Consider the following 14,743-nt stretch of genomic DNA (forward strand, 5'->3'; position numbering starts at 1 on the left):
TGCTCTTTAATTATTAGTCTACATATGATTCATTTATCCTCAGAACTTTTATCTATGTATTCTATATAACCAAATTATATTTATGTGACTATAATTTTAAACTTTTGGTGATTAATATGAACACATATATAATATGAGCTAATAATTTAAAAATCTCTGAAATAAATGACTGATACAAAAATTATATATTGCTATGGTTATATTTCAGTGACTCATATTCATGTCATTTTAAGATAAATATATTAAAAAATAATTTTATATAATGTTCTAAATTTCTAATATTTTTCCATAGTTCCTATTGCATACATAGCTTTTATAAAATTTATGAAGTCAAACAAAGGAAACCAAAATGGATAAGATAGAAATTTTTGTTGGTTAATCTTCTTCTAGAATGTGAAACATAATATTCAAAATTTTAGGGACCTGGGGTCCCCATATTGTTGGGTCTGCATATCAGCCACCAGAATACAGAGAGAAAGTCTTTTCTCAGTTTTATATCTCCCAGAATCAGGACACAAGAATGGACTGAAGGAAAAGCTAGGACAAACACTTGACAAAACAAAATGAAAAGATCTTTCTTCAGTAACTCATATTTCCAAAGTTGTATTAAAAGAAACAAAACAAAAATGGTGTATAGCAGGAGAAAGGCAATCACCGTTCGCAAGGCTTTGATGTGGGCTGTAGTTCTGGCATCTCTGCATCCTTGGACATTCTGCTGCATCTTCTTGTGATGTGTCCACAGGGAGAAGATGAGCAAGAGGAAAGATAATAGGGACACACCAAAGGGGACAAACAGGAAAATAGTGTCAAGAATTAACATGTGCTTACTTAATTCTTCAGGGTAATGAGAACTGAAGCTCATGTTTCCTTGAGATTCATTTATCCACACATCAATATTCAAGTTGACCAGAAAAATATGTAAAAACAAGAGGACCAGGGACACCAGCCATATTACTGAAACTATCTTTTTCACTCTCCACTTTAAATGAAGAAAAAACAAGTTAGAAAAATTGGCTATTTTGAGAAAATAAAAGATACAGAGGCATGTAGCAAGCCAGATGCTGAAATAGTTGGTTATAATCCACAGATGGTGAATGACTTTTTTTACCCTTGCAGTCATTAAATCTGGGTTCAGTACCGTGATAAATAAAGCTGTGTACGATAACCAAAGCAGACAAATTCTGGAGGTCGCCAAAGCAATGAGGATTTGATTAACTAATGAGATCTTCTTTCTCTTGACCAAGTTCATGCAGTTCAGCAGTACTAAGAATCCATTTCCTAAATTTCCAATTATTACTTCCATGGTTAAGATTATCACAAATGTGTTTTGAAAGATACCATATGTTGTTTGCCAAAAATTCCCCATTTTTCATATATGTTTAGTTTTGTTGACACATTCATTTGAAATGCTAAATCTATTTGAAGATTTTTGAGAACCTCTGAGTTTATTCTCATAACATATTTACTCTTAACTCTTCCACACACACTAGCAAAGGTACAAACATGGAAGTTTGCCAGTGACAGAGTCTGAAGCTCTTCCCGGAAAATGTGTCTCCTCCCACAGATCAGGCAAGTCAGACCAGAACTGCTTTCCGCACTCACAGCTCCAGCAGAATCTGTCGTATTTTCTAGTCAACGAAACAGAAAATATTGAAATCTGAAAGGGTAATGTATAAATTAAAAATTAAAAACATTAAATTTTTGTTTTTTCTATATTTACCTTAGTCTACATATTTGTTCTAATTGGGTTAGGATCAAGAAGCTTTAAAAATGTCTTAGTATATAAAAGGTCACAAAACTAGAAATATGTCTATGGAAATTATTTTGAGCTAGAAGGCATATACACAGTTCAAAAGTGCAGATCTTTACAGAGACCTAGCCTCATGATGTCCATAATTCTCATATTTTTATCTAGAAAATAATGCTGTGGATATTTTTATTCTTCAAATATAAGTACTGAGAAAATATTTTCTCATCAGTTCACTTTTCATAAGGTAGAAATAGATACATTTGCACAAATACCCATAAATGTGTATTTAAGATCCAAATCACTTATTTATTTTTCAATAATTTATTCATTTTGTCAATATTATTGTATATTACTTAGTATTGAGTTTTGTAAAGGTTTTCCAGGCCATTTTCCATCATAATTGGTCAAGAATTAAAGTCAAATATCCAGCAAATTCAGGACTACTATACCCATGCATATAAAGTAGAAAACACTTAATCTTTTGTGAATAGTCACAGAGGAGGGTTAGCTCATACACACAGCAAGATGCCTCTTTATTCAGTCTCTCTGTTGCCCTACAGGGCTGAGGACACAGCACAAAAAAATTAAAATTATAGCCACCTACACTCAATTCTCTAAAATACCTACTTTGTCAATATCACTAATTGTCACCAAGGCACATGAAGAATATCATACAGCCTGATAGAAATGAAGAATGACTATCACGGTATAGTTCATCACAAATCAATAACTTAAGAATTATAAAAGGCTCATTTAAATTCAAGAATAATTGCTAAATATAGCCGGGAAACATAAATCATAATCCTAAGGGATGGCAAATAAAGACAAGTACTTTTAAATGAGTAGAGATAATAATTTCAGTCAATAAAGCAGTACTGAGCAAATAAAATGAACCTTATTTATTTGAAAACTTTCACAATTATCCAGTTGTTTAGTGGTGAGACCTATGAATAAGGCATGATAATCCAGAATGGGACATTTAAGAGAAAACATTTTAAGAACATAAAAACACACATACCTTCAGTGTAGAGTCACAAAAATCTCTGTGACCTAGTCACTTCCTGGTAGCAAACTGTACTCAAGTATGAAGAGAAACAGATAGAAACAGGATAAGGGTGGGGCTTTGTGGGATTGGTGCTGATAGTGAGATTTCGTGAGCTTTCAAAAAAGATCCAGGACTTGGTTCTTCAGCAAGAATTATACCCCCTTCCAAGGAGCTTTTCAGGGTCTCAGCATGCAGCTTCCATTCTGGATTGGAAAAGATTTTGGTTCTGTATATAAAACAAACAGCTCCTGGGGAAAATCTTTTCAGATAATGATTTCATGGCATGTTGCATGATTCTAACATTTCATATACTTTGGGAGAGGGGAAAAATCAGTGTCCTGAGGGGAATGCAACCCATCCATTGAAAAGTCAGTGTTATATGTCCGTTTTGTCAAAACTTTGTATATTTTATTCTAATTCTTTATTGATGAACAGGTTTATTCACTGACTACACCAAATTGAATGGTGTCAAAATGAGATAAACCGAATACTCTTGGGGGACACTCAATCACACTGCGAACACTGATTTAGCAATTACATTAATTAAACAAAATTAACGTTGGTTGAGTTTCCAGCTAGTTGACAGCAAATAATCATAAAGCTTCAGAGGACATCTGGAAGAGATAGAGAGAGATGCACTAGATGTAGTAGGGAGGGGTTCTGAGTAGTGCTTGTTTGTGTGAGCAGTACAGGGAGATGCCAACAAGAAGAAAGGGTTAGTTAGTTATTACTTAGCCTCTGTGCTAAAAGTTTATCACCCCAGATTTTGAATCTAGGGTTTTATTTTAAGCAGAACAATAGAGATGTAGCTAAAACTAATTTTAGTGGCATGGGCAGAGACAGTTCCTGCCAGAAGAGAATTCCTAGCAGGTTGCTGCCCGAGTGAGTGGCCAGCCTGCTGCCAGAGAAGCAGGCCGGGAACTGCCGGAGTCATAATTGCTGGCTGAAAAGGCAGTAAATTGAGGCGCAGCCACTGGACTAAAGTCAAAACGGCAAACCATTATGTTGTTTTCTATTTCTATGTACATAAAAAATTATGTCTATTTTAGTAATTCTAGTATATATTTCTATAAAATTTAAACTTTCATATTAAAATCTAGATTAAGTTATGGATGAACAATTTTTCTGATTTTGAGGAAATGAAGAAAATACATTACCCCCAGATGGTGATGCCACATGATTTTAATCCCAGGAATTGGGAGGCAGAGGCAGGTGGATCTCTGTGTATTCAAGGCCAGCCTAGTCTACAGTACAATTGCCAGAACAGGCTCCAAAGCTACCCAGAGAAACCCTCAAAGAAAAGAAAACATATTACCAGAACTTCATTTTTCCCTTTAACATTAGTATTATCAATTTAAAATAAACTTTTGACAATAGAATTTAAAGGTTCATATTTCATGTGAAAAGTAGATCTGAATACTCAACTTTGTTCAACTTTTTTGTGTTTCAGTGTTGTGTGTACATACATGATTTCAGGGTTGACCGTTAGTATTTGATAAAATGTTCGTGGCCTCAACCCTGGGACAGAATAATTCTCCATCTCTTAACAGTCATTAGATACTAAAAGTTCTTTATCTAGGTGTTGCCCAGGTGAGAGTTCCTTTTGTCGTTCTTCAAGCCTTGTTCAGATAACCATATTGTTGAAATTTCACGCATACAGTTTCCATAACATATATAGGAGACACAATCTCAAAGCAGACTTGCTGGCCCTCTGGCACTTAAAATCTTTCTGCCCCGTCTTCTTTGTAGTGTTTGATCTTAGATTTAGAAACTGTCTTGTAAAGGTTCTCTTTGTATCTCGACCCTGTACAGTCATTGATTGCTGCATCAGCCATTTCTTTAAAGAATATAAAATTAAATTAAAGTGCTAAAAACCAAAGAATCATCAATAATTAAAATCAGTCTCATTTCACGAGCAACTCATCAGAGACAAGGATTTTGGTGAATGTTTAAACCAAGATGCAGGGCATATTGGTGTTAATACCTTGTGAATAAAGTGGCCGTTTTTGGGTATAGAGTTTTCACTGTAGCTGATTCCCCTTCTGTTAAAAATTTGAGATTTATCTCCCCCAGCTCAGCACTATTTCAGCTATATGTGAAGACAGTCACACACTCAAAAAACCTGCTTTCCATTACCAGGTTTTTGTTCCTCTCCCCTATGTAAACATTGAGATCTGCCTTCTGCAATTATCTTTATTGACAGGTATTTGGTCAGTATTTTTGAGTCCAGGCAAAGCATTCCATTTAAGACGTGTCCACATATCCAAGAACAAAGAACTGATATACAAGGACATAAACTGATGGCTTTAGTTCAGGAGATTTACTCTTATATCTTACTCTCAGGAAAAATAATTAACCATCTACTCACAAACCTTCACTGGTGTCTCTGACAGGCATCAAGCTTAAGAGTTTGCTAACATTGAAGCTTGCTAAAATTTGACAAAAATTCTAATTGACCAAGGGCCATAAACTTCCCTTGTCTGTTTCCCTGGTCACCTGTGCCTGCAACGTTTTTGGGTCTTTATAGCTTGGTAAGAAAAAGATAGAAGAAGCATGAACAAACAAAAGCACAAAAAGAAGTTAGAGACAAAGCATCCCAGAATTTACCAGACATAGGAAAAAGAAAAAGAATATAGCAGAGAATTGAAATTGGAGCTAGAGTTGAGACCGAAAATTAGAGCTGACACACAAGAAAAGGAAGAACAAATCACAACATCATTAGTGCCAGATCATTTTCTCCCCAGCCAAGGACACCTTTGTATCTGAGAAATAAATAAAATAATCAGAGAATCAAACAAGATAAAGAATCTCTTTAAACTCATGGCCTGGTAATCTTGCACAGTAATCGATTTATAAAGCCAGTCATCACTAAAGAACATGTGTGCCTCTTCATGAGATACAGGCAGACAGTAATGTGTACAAATTAACATGTGTCCTTACATTCCTTAAGTGTATCTAATTATCTTTGTCAAGATTTTACATGATGGTTACGGGCTGCAAACCCTCAGACCCTGAATTTTCCATGACCCCTTGCCTGCTGGAGTAAAGAACTTTTCTTATGCTGGCAACTGCTCTGAGCACGAGACCCTTGTGAGTTCCTGATAACATGGAAGTGGCCTTGCAGCTAAAATAATCCCGACAACTAGGGCATAGCCATTAGTCATGGAACTCTGTGGTGAGCATCCTACTGTTGAATAAAGAGTTCAATGATGTGGAACTGTTGGTTCTACTTTGAGGAAACCCCAGACAGTGGGAAAAAGAGGACAAAAAGGAGTCTGACATAAAACTGGTCCCTATTTCTGTCTTAGAGGCAGTTGATATCAGTCTGGTTGCCCCTTAGATTCTCATGCACGCGGCTCAGGGTGAAGTAGACACTAACAGAACCATATAGCAGAACACTTTTTCTTATCTTTTCTGGCCTCAATTTCTATATGTCTTTTGCATTTCTACACTGGACTTGCTTCTCAGGTAAAAATTGCCACTTTAAACCCAGATACTGGCTCAAGTTTCACAGCCACAGTCAGTTGCACTTTGAACTACAGAACTGTTATTTACTTACTATTCTGTAATTTTATAATATGATCATAAATAAGTTTATATAAAACATACTAAAAAACGTTTGCATCAAATTTATTATTTTAGAAATTAGCTGTGTGTTGACTAAGCTTCAGAAAGTTGAATATTGCTTTTGCTCATAAAATAATCAATACAAAATATCACCATGATAGTATTGATAATCATGTGTGTATGTTTGTACATATGTAAGCTTCATATAATTTTCTGTATCCAGATTATTCTGAGTTGGATAACCCAAATCCAGAAAGACAAACATTATAGGTTCTCATTCATATTTTGATCCTAGCATTGAATTGTCACATTTATGTGTTTAATTCAGAATCCAAGAAACTATAAACAGACCTCTAGTGAGGAAAGGAAAAAAATATCTTATGGGGGGTGATAGGAGAGCCAATGTGAAATGAATGAAAAAAGAAAAATAATTGGGATTGAGTTTTAAGTCAGAAGAAGAATGGGGAAGTAGAGAAGTGGAGCAGATAAAAGGATGGGACAAAACCACGAGGGATGTTTAAAAAAGCTATATACAGACATATTTTATAAATTTCTTACACACACACAATCATATATACTCATATAAAGTAATTAATCATTGCTACCCTACACAGGTGATAATGTTCCTCTCGGGAGCTTTCGACTGACACAAAAAAATACAAGCACCGGATGTGGGATACTTCTCCTTGAGTAGTTGCTCACAGGTGTCCTGAAGATGCCCAAAACATTACAGATTATTACTGTTCTTCTTGGTTGTCCACTGAAGCTTTATAGTGAGACTCAGTTGCTGATAACATTGTACTCATTGGTCATAGATATGGAAATATCAACTTGGTATTGCCTTAAGTTTCCTCCCTGCTGAATAACTGTCATAGTACCAGAAGGTGATTCACATACAACTGAAGTGATTCACATGTTGTTTGATGAGGGAGAAATAGGGAGGTGCCTTACCAAGTCTTACCCAGTCAACAGTCTTACCTAGCTGGGAACCCTGAAAGTACAATAATGGCTGGTGTGGTCAGAGATGCACAAGAATGTGCTAAGGACACACATGTTTTGAGGTTAACAAATTATTTTATGATTGGATTTAAGACCTCCTCCCTAGGAGGACACACAAGTCTGGTACTACAAATCTGGCCAAGAACCCATAGATAAGAAGTTTATAGACTCCAGGAGTGAACCCATAATACCTGGGTGCCCTCTTAATTCATATCTGAATTCATGCCTGTAAAGTACTTCAATACGCAGACCTCATTAGAGAAATTTCTTTGGATAGCAAATAACTTAAATAGTCACCACTGGTCAAAGAGCCGACAGTAACTAGGGAATACTCAACAAAACATAGGGTATCTGTTTCACTCCCTTCCCAAAGATCAGAGACCCTTACATAAGAGGGCTTTAAAAGACAATTAGAATTAGAAGTTGTAGAGGACTAAAGCAATACTATCCTCTGGACATAACAGAACTGCTGCACTCATAAACTCACATTGGCTTGGGTTGGCTGAACGAGACCTGTGCCAGATTAGGTCAGTAAACAGTCTAGCAACGAATAATAAGATCATGAGTAATGAGTCCCAACCACTAACTGTGCAACTATGAATAGTTAATAGCTTATGGGAAAGGGAGAGAGACTTCCTAAGGGTGTGACTCCAGGTGTGGCTCTAGAGGATGACCCCAAACTCAGATGTATATGTACAGCACAAATTGTTATTAGTGGATTATTAAAAGGGCTAAAATAACTCTCACTTGTTGATATGACTAAGATGGATTTACTTAGCAAATAAAATGAGAAAGGTCTTCGTGAGAAACTTGGTGCTGTGTCTTGTCATCATTTACTACAGAATTAAACCTGTAATATTTATATAAGGAGGGCATTAATACCAGAAATCAGGTCAGTATGAAATAGAAAACTATGAAGTTTCATGAGGTAAATTCAGTAATAACTGCACTATTATAAAATTCATGGTTTATCTTTTTTTTTTTTTTTTGGATTTTTCGAGATAGGGTTTCTCCGTAGCTTTTTGATTCCTGTCCTGGAACTTGCTCTTGTAGACCAGGCTGGCCTCGAACTCACAGAGATCCGCCGCCTCTGCCTCCTGAATGCTGGGATTAAAGGCGTACGCCACCACCGCCCGGCTTCATGGTTTATCTTTTAAAGTCACTTTTTTTCCCAAAATTTTAGGCATGAATGATCTGACTTTTATTTTCTATAACAAGAAAAAGAAACAAATGTACCAAGTGGCTAGAAGCATCACTAGAACACACTCCTTTCTCTCATCCTTAGGTAAGAAAAATAGGATAATGAATATTTTAAGTAAATAGACTATCATGGCCAAAGATAATACTTTGACCCTTTGAGTAAACCTGGAATAAAATGCTTTATCATTACCCAGACAATAGGAATAGGATTTCCTCCATGCCCGGTCCTTCAACCTGAATAAATTTCAGTCAGGTATCAATGTATCATACCCAAATGAAACCAACTCAAAAGAAGAGTAAAAAAGTGTGTTTATACATTTATTCTCTCTATGGTGATATACTTTATAAGGGCACTTTACACTGCTATATCATATAGTTTAACGAATACATTCTTAATCCTCTCCTTTGTTAGCACCTTTGCTATTCTGCAGGTAATCTCACTACTACTCTGTGTGTGTGTGTTTGTGTGTGTGTGCATATGCACCAGTGTATGTGTGCCAGTAATATTATAAATATTGTAGGCTAGAGAGTATGACTACAAAATTGTATAGATAAAGTATACATAAATAATATTGTATCTATAAAATATAGGACCTATATGAGATGAAGAATATCTTTGGTTTTGAGTCTGGCTTATTTCACTTGATATATAATCTTTATTCGAATCCACTTTCCTGCAAGTGGCATATTTTAGTACCTTTATATTTCTGATTAAAATTCACACACACACACACACACACACACACTCATTTTTCTTTCATCTTTTTACAGACATCTAGGTTTATTCTACTATCTGGCTATTATGCTCAACATTGAAATAAGCAGAGACATATGATTGCATTTGTTGTACAAACATTTAGATTTTAATGTAACCACTGTAGATCACTATAATATATCCTATACAAGTTTTGAAAAACAAATTCCAAAAAATTCTTCCATTCCTTGGGTTGTCATGTTATTATACAGTAGCAAACTTAAGACTGGGAAAGACGAAGCAGGAAAGCACATTGACCAAAGCAATTATTCCTTAATGTTCTTACCTCAACACTTATGCACTAATGGATTCTGAAACATTTTATCTTTTAAAATCTGTGGAAAATGTCAAGTAGGAAAGTATCACAGTATTCTAAAGATTGGGGTCATTGGAAGATGTTCTATAAAATACTATTATTCCCAAAGTACCGAAAATAAATCCATGAATTTATTTCATGTCCTTGACTAAACAAGAGTCTTGAAAGTAAGTTGGATTGATTTGGCAGTAGGCAAATGAACATATATATTTTCCATTGTTGTGAATTTTGTTTGTTTAGTATTTGCATAACTCAAATTTCTCAAGCTTATACCTATCAGCTAGTAAATTTTAACTCTTAATTTATGCAGCATGTAAAAAATGTCTGCAGCTGTAAGTTAACTTGAGACCACCAAGAATGAGCTGAATGTCTCTACAGCACCAAGAATTAATTTTGCCAGAAATATTGGATCCAGGTAGAAAAGTTTGGAGGAACTTCTCTGCAAAGTTTTTCTTTCAAAACTTTCTTTTTTGTTTGTTTGTTTATTTATATTTTGTTGTGTGTTTTTGTGTTTATTTTATTATCTGGAAGACACAAAGTAAGCTAATCATTTATGCAATTAGCTGCTAAAAAGTAGCCTTGGATAGCTTTATTACTCACAGACATAGAAATATACACATACTATATACTACTAAGAGACACAAATCAATTCTGCTAAACTTTCTACAACTACCTTGGAGAACTTATTAAGTCTTAACATCTTTACTTTGGTGTACAAGTCTTCTAGTCTACAAAATTGATAAAAAAAAATAACTTCTGATGTGACTATGTGTTTAATTAGTTGTTATTTACTAAATATATCCAGGAATTTTAAATATAACCATAAAATCTATTATGATTTATTGGAATATTGGGAATGATTAATCTACCTTCAAAAATGAACATTATCTACAGAAGAAAAGAGTATGTGTCAACATATTTCTGCTTTAAGTTTGTGCCCATCAATACATTTAATGACTTTTTTAATAACATATAATGATTGATGATTTTTCTAGGTACCTTAAGATTTGTGAAGCTATTGTGAAAACATCCAGTTTTATATGAAATAACTTAAATATCCTTTGCTAGCACATAGCAGTGCTGTTAACTGCTTCCTGCTTTTAGGGGGACAATGTATTTTCTTTTGGAGGGTTCACAGAGACCTTTCAGGGGATCTTGGTCCATCAAATCACATTAGTCTAGACAGAATCCACAGATTGTCATCCTCTGTGGTAACAAAAGCAGAACCTCTTTTCTAAAGCAATATTTACTTAGATCCAAATTTTGAAGTCAAGATACTTTAAAAATATATGTATATTGATTTAGCTCAACAACCTGTACAATATCTATCTGTACTTAGCTCATTCACATTCAAAAATTTCAAAGAAAACAATAATATACATAATTGTCTCTGCATATAGTCCATCCTTATGTGGCTTATTTTTTTTACTCTATTACTTTTTTGACAAATTTAATATTTATTTTCTTTCTTTATTTCATTAATATATGTTGTATATTCTTTATATTACTTTTACTGTCTCTTTACTCTTTTTCTTCTCTCTCCCAAGTATACATACATTCATACAACAATGTGACCCATTTAGTTTTTCCATCTAAATATGTCTTTATTGTATATCTGTAATTATTTTTTGACCAGGATGCTTTTTTAAATTTTAAATGTGAAACAAGTATAGCTAGTACCAAGTCCGTGGCTCTGTCCAGTCCGACATGGTGGAGGCATGTTTGCTGTCTCTGAGAGCCAAGCAAGATGCCCCAGCTCCAGGGTAGCAGCTAGTCTATGTCAGCATTAAGTAACTAGTACCATGCTGCTCACAAATCCCATTCAAAGGCTTGGTCTACTGAAACAGCTAGAGTTTGTGTTGGACGCATGAACCAGGGAGCTGCCATTTCTTAAGCTGAGTCAGTAAGCCTTCTCTTTAATGAGCCTCCAACAAACAGAACCCATCTGAAAACAAAATGCAACTACCAAGAAGCTGTGCCAAGCTCTGTTTTTTTGTGTGTGTGTGTCTAGAATTTCTTTTCAAAATCTCTCAGATTTTATGTGGACATAGGTGCCACATTGGCACCAATCTGTAGATGGAGGGTGCTGGTTCATTTCCCTGCTGCCCAGACCCAAAATACCACAAATAAACTATATTATTACAATACTGCGTGGGCTATCAGCTCACACTTCTTATTAACTAGCTCTTATATCTTAAAATAACCAATTTCTATTAATTTGTATATCGCCACATGGTTGTGGCCTACCAGTAAGTTTCTGTCCCACATCTGTCTCCTAAGGCAACTATGTGACTCTTCTCTGGCTCTGCCTACTCTCTCCTCCTCTATCTGCTTGGAATGCATGTGTTGCCCTATTTGATGCTACAATAGGCCCAAACAGCTTCTTTATTAATAAATGGTATTCACAACATAAATAAGGGAATCCTACATTTAACCTTATCTCAAACAAACAAACAAAAAATAAAAAAAAGGAGCTCAGTGGTTGGGAGCACTGTCTGCTTTTCCAGAGGACTTGGGTTCAACTTCTGGTGCCCACATGGCAGCTTAGAGCTTTCCTTGACTACAGTTCCAGGGGATCTGACACCCTCACACAGGCATAAATGCAGAAAAAACACTAACACCCATGAAATAAGTATAAATTAAAAAGTATATATTTGAGAACTATAACAGATTTTATGAGAAAAATAGAAATTGATTCATTACAAAGATAATTTTAAAGAATTTTTATGTCATAAGTAAAGCTAGTATTTCACTTGCCAGTGAAGCAGTAAGAAATATTCTTCCTGGTTCCATGATCTGTCAGTTTGCACTTTGAACACTGAAATTACTATTTCTGCAATACCAAATCTTTAGCATAATTTCAATACATTTCATTATGAAGCCAACATTACAAGATGAAAATTGTCATAATTAAAAGGAAGAAGAAATATGATTATAATTACTTGCAGATTATATGAACAAGGAAGAGTGAGTCTGACATTGAACATTCACATGACACTTTCATAAAGCACCTAGCAGTTGGTTCAAAAAAAATGAAATCTCCATATATGCAATACTATAAATACTTGAGTTGGCGCCACATATATGACATCATCTGTCTATCAAGTGCCTATTAAATAATCAGTTTTATATTTTATAGTGTCTAGTTTCCTTTAAAATGGTGACTTATTTCCATATGTACATTATATTCCCAACAATGTTATGATCCATTTTTTCATTATGAAACTAACACCCATAGTGTAATTGACTAAAATGCCACCATGATTCTGATAAAACCTGAGAAACATATTATTTGTAAGTCCATATAGAAAATTTTATGACAAATTTGGCAATTTTCCTAGATTAGAAATTATTTTATGTATTAATTCATCAATTTTATTTTTAATTGTTCACAAGTGTATATATTTACTTGTTCTTTTATTATTGCATCATTATTTATATGTATTTGTGTCATGTATTTGTATATGAGTTTACTTGTCCACACATGTCTGTGTGTTTAGAGGCGTACACTGGATGTCTACTTCTATTAATTAAACCTTATATTCTGGATATAGTGACTCACATTTAAAACTGGAGTTTGCTGTTTCAGCTAGACTGATCAGCCAGTGATCCTCAGTGTCTGCCTGCTTGATCCCTAAGTGCTAGGCTATGTCTAACTTTTGATTGCACCTCAAGTCTTCAGGACTCAACAGTAAAATATAAAATCCATAATGAGCTCTTTCTAAAGACAGTAGCTGTATTTCTGTAGTACAAAATGGTCATTTAAAAAATCAAATAATTTGCTATCACTGAAATTATATTACTTAGCATATGCTTACATGTATATGTTTCATATTCCTATTCTTCTCAAAGTTGTTTTTAGTTTGTATAGCACTTATTTTTTAGAGAATGCAAGTATATTTTTGTAACATGTACATTGAAAATAAAGAATAATTTCTTATAAAATAATCCTCATTAAAATTATGCAAAATTATCCCATCTATTGTGTCAGAGACACAAGAGTCCACATCCTTGGATCTTGCACCTTAACACGGACAGTACCAGAAGAGAGGTCTGCCTCAGCTTAGTGTTTCCCATAATCAGGACAAACGAATGAAGTGATGGAAAAGCAATTATACCAACAGGGCAAAAATATTTGAAAAGTATTTCTTCTCCAAACTCATAACTCCAAAGATGTACAAAAAGAGAGAAAGTAAAAATTACATACAGCAGGAGGAAGGCAAACACAGTTTTCAAGGCTTTGATGTGAGCTGTGCCGCTGACGTCTCGGGAGCTTTTGGCAATGTGCTTTATCTTCTTCAGATGTTTCCACAGGGAGAAGATAAGCAGAAAAAACATTGTCACGGACACAGTAAAAGGTATTAATGTTACCATACTATTTGTTAATACAAGAAGTTTGGAAATGTGTGTAAAATTCTTTATTTTGTAGCTGTAAGATACATTTGCTTCAAACTTATTCATCCATATATCTATGTGGATGTTTGACACTAAAATATCTAACGACAAGAGAAGCAGAGACATCAACAATGCCACTGAAACCACCTTTGTAAATCTCCACCTTAGGTAGAGGAAAATAGAGTTAGAAAAATTGGCTATCTTGAGAAAATAAAGAATGCTGAGAATGGTGGCCAGCCAGATGCTAAAATGTTGAGAAATTACCCAGGTAAGATTAGCCAGTCTTACTGTTGTCATAGTCACTTCTGCATCTGGGTACAATGAAAATATGGATATCACAATGTACAGTGACCAAAGCACAGTGATCCTGGAGATGGCCAGAGCAGTGAGGATCTGATCCACTGAAGAGATCTTTCTTCTCTTGACCCAGTCCATGATGTTCACCAGTACTATGAATCCATTCCCCAAATTCCCAGTTATGAATTCCACATTGAGCATTGTTGCAGATAGCACTTGTATGGCAGCTCTCATTATCTATAAGAGAATGTTCTGATTCTTAAAATCACTGAAGAATAGACATTAATGCAATAATTTTGAATGCCTTGCCTCTACAATTTTTAAAACTGTACAGCGTATACACCTATTTTAGGTTTCATATGCAATAATGAACAAACAAAACAAGCAGGCTCTGTTAGCTTCATGAAAGCATTGCATATT

The 14,743-nt window shown here is 34.8% G+C and overlaps 1 protein-coding gene and 1 pseudogene across 1 annotated transcript; both read right to left on the minus strand.

Moving 5' to 3' along the window:
* Positions 1–407: 407 nt before the first annotated feature.
* On the minus strand, positions 408–1,366 carry LOC121436586 (annotated as a pseudogene).
* A 12,252-nt stretch (positions 1,367–13,618) lies between these two features.
* On the minus strand, positions 13,619–14,557 carry LOC121436594 (taste receptor type 2 member 125-like). The gene has a single exon (XM_041636619.1). It carries the CDS (start codon positions 14,555–14,557, stop codon positions 13,619–13,621), a length of 939 nt encoding a protein of 312 aa, XP_041492553.1.
* Between the last annotated feature and the right edge of the window lie 186 nt (positions 14,558–14,743).

The sequence above is a fragment of the Microtus oregoni genome, unplaced genomic scaffold (genome assembly GCF_018167655.1).
Source record: "Microtus oregoni isolate MIOR12 unplaced genomic scaffold, Mior012 000002F_ref0000024, whole genome shotgun sequence".
NCBI classification, from domain to species: domain Eukaryota; kingdom Metazoa; phylum Chordata; class Mammalia; order Rodentia; family Cricetidae; genus Microtus; species Microtus oregoni.

Bases quoted from the DNA above. Each gene is read 5' to 3' on its own strand.
- LOC121436594 (XM_041636619.1), bottom strand. From the start codon at position 14,557: ATGAGAGCTGCCATACAAGTGCTATCTGCAACAATGCTCAATGTGGAA.